The sequence below is a fragment of the Alligator sinensis genome, unplaced genomic scaffold (assembly GCF_000455745.1).
Source record: "Alligator sinensis unplaced genomic scaffold, ASM45574v1 scaffold77_2, whole genome shotgun sequence".
Classification (NCBI taxonomy): Eukaryota; Metazoa; Chordata; order Crocodylia; family Alligatoridae; genus Alligator; species Alligator sinensis.
The window spans coordinates 2,795,297-2,801,297 of record NW_005842016.1 but is presented as its reverse complement, the minus strand read 5'-3'; the positions used below and the strand labels follow the sequence as shown (position 1 = coordinate 2,801,297).

The window sequence follows — 6,001 nt, the reverse complement described above, 5'->3', positions numbered from 1 at the left end:
AAGAGCTTCAATCAGATTTCTAAGGAAGCATTTTTTTCCTTCTCCCCTGTAGAATGCTGACTTGTTAAGAGAGGTTTTCAATTACTGAGTCCCCCCAGCTTTTTAAAACGAGTCAGGGATTCTAGTGGGGTAGGAGGGGAGGAGGAGAGTCACTTCTTGTCCAGGCTTTTGCAATTTTAATTCTTGCTACCACTAGAAAATGAGCAATCAGTTCTGTATTCATATACTCCTTTTTTCATTGCTTTAGTGGATCATTTCTATTAACTGCATGCATGTTGTTCCTTTCAATTTTAAATGGGAGATATATGTAGCTGCGCAGAAATTTAAATTGATGGTATTGCTCCAATTATAACTTGAGTCTGAACAAAAGTCTCCCCTGTATTGTCAGGTTCAATTTTAGAATAAAAAAGTATTCCCCGCAAATATGACAATAGCCTACATTAATAAGGTTGATGTTTCTGCAAGGATCAACCAAAATGAGTGTTATAGTGCAATTATAACCAGATTGCTGGGTAACCAGTCATAGCTCTACGCTGCATATAAACTCACTGTAATCTCTATGGGGTTTTTGCAGGGGGCAAAGGAAGGGAAGGGAAAGTTGATTTATACTTGGAATGATCTAGGATTGATAAAAAGGTACCTTTGAAGTAGTATGTCCTGAATTTTTTATATTCCTTTAAAAATGTTTTAAGATACTTTCTGATCCCCACTGTGCTAAGTGGGGATCACTGGCTGCAACCAACACAAACATGGAACTCTACCCTGACTTCCCTGATATAGGTCTGTTCAAAACTGCATGTGACAAACTTCATTTTTCCTGAATTTGTTAGAGGTACAGATGTTTTTTCAAGAAATGGGAAACAGTTTGCATACAAGTTGGCTTTGGGTAGCTCATTTCAACCCACAGGGGTGCGAGGCTGGAAATACAGCTGATCCTTACCACAACAGAGAAATTGACTGCATAAGTGTATACACACAAGAGAAGCGATAAAACATTTCCATTCTCTCATTTTTTGAATCCTCTTAAGGATTACCTGTAAGAACTGCTGGTTCAAAAAGTTCCAAAGAAAATATGACAAGGGCCAAGCATCCCTTTAACACTCTGAAGCACCCTCCATTTTGTTGTTCCTCCCAGTTGGGGATCTATTCTTATGCTTAAAGGTGGACGCATTTAAGATAGCTTCTAGTCCGGATCAAATTGCATTCACTTCATTCCTGTTGCACAGGTATCATTAATACACAGGACTGAACTACCAGTAGTTTAACAATGGCAGAGCCTGGTAGAAGAATGGTTGGAGAGCTGAAAATCACTGACCAGACACTACCTGGTGGGACCATATGAGAATACATCACACAAGAGCTTCCACATGACTGTGTAGATTAGGTCTCAAGGGACCTTGGTCCTTTCTGCTTCCAGTTTTCATGTTTCTGAACTGAAACAATTCCACTGTTTTTAATGAATCTACCAACTAAGTAGCTGCTATTAGGTACTAGCATGCACTGCTAACTTCTCCCTACTCCACTATAATGTGCTCCACGACAACAGTATAACTCTTGTCATATAGGTAGGGTGAGGGTTGCATATTTGGTCTGTGGCTCTGTTCTTGTCTCCCTGTATTCCTGGCTTGTGTTGAAATTCATATAAATAGACTGTATATTCAGAGAACTTCCCATGTTACATTCTTCAGGATTCTGGACCTACAGTAAAAAGGCAAAACAAAAGATTTCAGTTCACATGGGTCAGTCTGGAGTACCTTGTGCCCTGTGTATGAAGAAAAAGGGAATAGTGGGCTTTTGTTTGATTTTGAGACCTTAAGGCTAGGGTCAGACATTTAAAAAGCCGGAGCCTGAATTGATTCGATCTTTGCAGGTTAGTCTAATCTGCAAAGATTAAACTGACCTGCCAGTGCACAGACATTCACAATTATATTTGGAAATGCAGGCACATGCCTGCAGTAGCTGAAGCTAGAAGCCTGGGGGTGCTAGAGCAACCATCCCTTCCCTTTGAGGCAGCTGCAAGGCTGGAGGGAAGCTGAGCTGGGAAGCAGGAGCTAAATATGATTGTGGAGGGGTTTAAACCCCAACCCTGGCATGTAGGGCATAGTCCAGGGGTGGTCAAAATATGGGCTGCAGGGTGGATCTGGCACGCCAAGCCATTCTATTGCGCCCACGGGGCCCCTAGAAAATTTACTAAATTAATATTTATTTGCTCCCAGCTGTCTGTCAAAGCTGACAGGAGCCAGGGGCAGTAGGACCCAGAGGGAGCCCTCAGCAGGCTTGTGGGCTTGAATAGCCCAGTCCCACCCACCCCCAGTTAGTTCCCTGCTTTCCTGCCCAAGCCCTGCTCCAGCACCACCTGACTGTGGCTCCCAGCTGCATCACTGGACTGTGGAGCATGGGAGTGCGTTGGTACAGGGGGGAGGGGTGTGTGTGTGTGTAGGTAGGCTCAGGGGCAGCGTGTGTGTACGGAGGCTTGAGGGCAAAGTGTGTGTGTATGCAGCCTTGGGGGTGGAGTCTGTGTGTGCGTGTGCGCGTGCAGGCTTGGGGGTGGAGTCTGTGTGCGTTCAGGCTTGGGGGTGGTGTGTGTGTATGTGCAGGCTCGGGGGCAGAGTGTGTGTGTGTGTGTGTGTGTGCAGGCATGGAGGCAGCATGCATATGTGTATCTACAGGCATGGGGGCAAAGTGTGTGTGTTCATAGGGTGAGTCCCACACGCACACCCCACCATATACTTGTACCCACACCCCCCTTCACACTGCCATACACAAACCCCAGCCACCCTCCCCCCACACACAACCCCCGACAGATCCCATACCCACCTACATCCCACATATCCACACACACACCCCCATGTTTTCTTCCTCCACATATCCACAAAGCCATAGCCCCCCACAAACCTGTACCCACCTCCACAATATACAAGCGTAAGACTTCATTTTAAGCTATTATGCAATCACCTCTATGTACACTACACAAACATGTAAATCAAGCCAAAAATACTTTTTGAAATCAAATTAATGAATGTTGTAGATGTTCGCCTTTTAGAATATAAATTGGTATTTTTCTGGTTCTGAAATGGCAAAACCCCTTGCTGAAAGGAGTACTTTTAGGGGCCAGGGGAGGGACTTCTGGTGACAAAAACAAGGGGTTAGGAGTCAGAACTTCCGGTCACAAGATGGTGACCAGAGGGTGGGGCACCTGTCAATGGCTGGGGCTACCCATGTGGCCCTCAAAAGCTTGCCAAAACACAGTAAGCGGCCCTCTGCTTGAAATAATTGCCTGCCTCGGCATAGGCAGTGGAAGGGGGAGCTAACAGGGCTTAGCCCTCCCAAACATGGGGCAGCGGTAGGGCTGCAAGGCAGCCCAGCTGAGGGCTTCCAGCAGCTGCAGTAGGGATGGGGAGGGAGTGGGGCTGGAGCTAGGGGAGGGGAAGGTGTTGCACAGCCAGTGGGGCGCAGGACTGAGCCACAAGTGATTCATCTAGGGGGCATGGCTCCTGCTGCTATGTGTACCCCAGAAGGCACGGGGGGTGGGGTGTGCCCCTGGATCTGTGAAGGGCAGGGCAGGCTGCTGCTGCAGGCTGGGGCTGGGGCCAGGGTGGCGCTGGGCTCTTCCCGGGGATGACTTGGAGTGGGGCAGGTTAGGTGCGGGGTTTCAGGGGTTCTGTCCCCTCTGGCCCGGCGGTGCAGCCAAGGCTGGTCCTGCTCTAGCCCCTGGCTCCAAGCCCCCCTGGGTGGTCCAGGGCTGGGGTCACTGCAGGGTGGCAGATTTGTTGGTGCGGAGGGTGCAGGCAGCAGGAACAATTCTGGTTGTGGGGGAAGGGGCTTCACAGGCACAGTGGGCCCCACCCCCAATCCTGATCCTGGGCCCTGTTTGGATCTGCTCCTTCCTGATCTCTGCTTGGTCCCAGACCCACTTCCTCCCCTCTACATGGTCCTTTCCCTTTGCTTCACCCTTTCCCCTGCAGACTTTCCCACTGGGGGGGGGGGCGGGGTGCGTGTGCATGTATACACACACTCAGCCTCTTCTAATTTTTTTTCTCTCTTTGCCTATACTGTAGGGACCACAGCAAGGTTGTGCCAGGACAGAGAGGGGTAGGGTGAAGCAGCCCTTGCCAGGCTTGTCTCTGAGGCCAGACACCAGCCAGGGCAGCACCTCAAGCAAAGGGGGACAGGGGTTGGGAATTAAACTCCTCTGTTTCTAAGCAGGCACAGGACCCCAGTCGGGGTCTACCCAGATTTTCCCTCTAATCTTGCTCAGGTGGCAAGGGGCTTGGCCAGAGCCACTAGCACGGACCTTCTATCTGCCAAGGGCTGGGGCTGTACCTGCAGCTAGCCCTGTGGGGTTATGGCCACCTGGCCTGGGAGTATTGCTGAGGGTGGGGGCAGAGGGACAGCAGATTGTTCCTGACTCCCTGTGCCCATGCTGCCTGGAAAAGGCTCTGCGGGGCTGGCCCATGGAGGCAGGGCCCTTCTCAACCCAATGGAGCTGGATTACAGTCCAGCCTGGCAGCATAGGCAGGGGCTAGCTGGTGAGTGGGCTTCCCAGGCCAGGTCAGAGGTGTCAGTGGGCCCCAAGTCTGGCAGGCATTGTCACACCCCCTGGGCTGTGCAGCACCCGGGGCTGCAGGTACACAGCCAGCTGCAGGCTGGCTGAGATGGGGGTGCTGTTCTGCCCGCCTCACCTCCTGCTGCCACTGCTGTGGCTGCGCTGCACTGCACTGCTCAGGGGCGGGGGGGAGCAGGAAGCTTCAGCTCCCCAGCTTCTGCCCAGCATGTGGAGCTTGGGCTCCAGCTCCCAGATGCCTGGGAAGGTGGAAGTTGTCTGGGTCTCCATGACAGCCCCACTGGCTTGGGCACTAGAAGCCATGCAGCTCCCATGGCCGCAGCCTGAGTTGAATCCCACTGGGAAGGGACCGACCCCGGTGGCCCAGACCAGGCTGGCCCCTCTGCTTTCACCCTCAGCAGCACTTGCAGGCCAGCTGGCCTTAGCCCTGCAGCCCCAGCCACTGGTGAGGGAGGTGGACGGCAGGTACCATGCCAGTCAGCTCTGGCCATGCTCCCTTCGCTGCTGTTGGAATGGGGAGTGGGAGAATGACTGACAGGGGCCATGGTCCCCCAGTAGGGGAGAGGGGAATAAACCCCCTCCCTATTCCCTTTGCCTCAGGGTGCCATGTGTCTGGCCATGCCCCCGCCCCTGCTTGGGCTAGAGAAGAGAGGGGAGGGGCCAGCCCTGCTCTCTGGAGCAGAGAGCACAGCCCCACCCAGGGCTGCAAATCATCTGGGATGCTGGGGGACTCCGATTTAATTTAAACCAGGAAGAGGGCTGGAACAGAAGTTGCATAAACTGGTTTGACCCACACCAGGTTTATCTTAAACCATTTTTGGCCATTTAAAACTGGCTTATGTGCACTGAATGTATGTTCTGTTACAGGTTTAAACCAGTTTCAGATCACTTAAACCAATTTATGTGTAACTTCTGTCCCTAGTCTAAGTGCAATGATTTGTATGGTGCTGGGCTACCTAAATAATTACTTCATTGCTTCAGTGATGGGTGCTAGAGTGTATCTGTAGATGAATGAATATCTGGAGGGATGGAACTCAGCCTTGTAGAGCTTGGGGATCAGTTAAGATTAGGAAGGAGATAAAGAACAGGGAGAGGTAGGTAGAAGAGCCAGAGTTTGATCTATAGATCCTTTATTCCAATGATGGGTTGAGAGAATGAGAGGAACATCACAGGCTTAGCAAGTAGAAGAGGTTCAGGATAGTTTGTTTTCTAAAAATGAGCTAAGTTGTTCTCCACAACCAACAGGAAGCTTGTTCTCACAAAGACAGATGCTAATCACATAGTGTGTGGGAAAGAACAAGGGACCTTGAACAAGACAGAACACAGAGTGAGCCCTGCTTGAGTCACAAGAAAAACCACGCTGACCTTTAGCAGGGGGAGAGAGCCTAGCTCTGAAAAGTAGGCCTCTGCTAAGGAGCATGCTCAGATGAGGAAGTG

The 6,001-nt window shown here is 50.8% G+C and overlaps 1 protein-coding gene across 1 annotated transcript in view; it reads right to left on the bottom strand.

Moving 5' to 3' along the window:
• Positions 1-363: 363 nt before the first annotated feature.
• LOC102371555 overlaps positions 364-6,001 on the bottom strand; it is a 13,574-nt gene continuing 7,936 nt past the window's right edge. Inside the window, exon 5 of the mRNA XM_025202179.1 lies at positions 364-1,698. Within this exon, the coding sequence (XP_025057964.1) occupies positions 1,558-1,698 (141 nt within the window). The 3' untranslated portion in view covers positions 364-1,557. The remainder of the gene's footprint in view (positions 1,699-6,001) is intronic.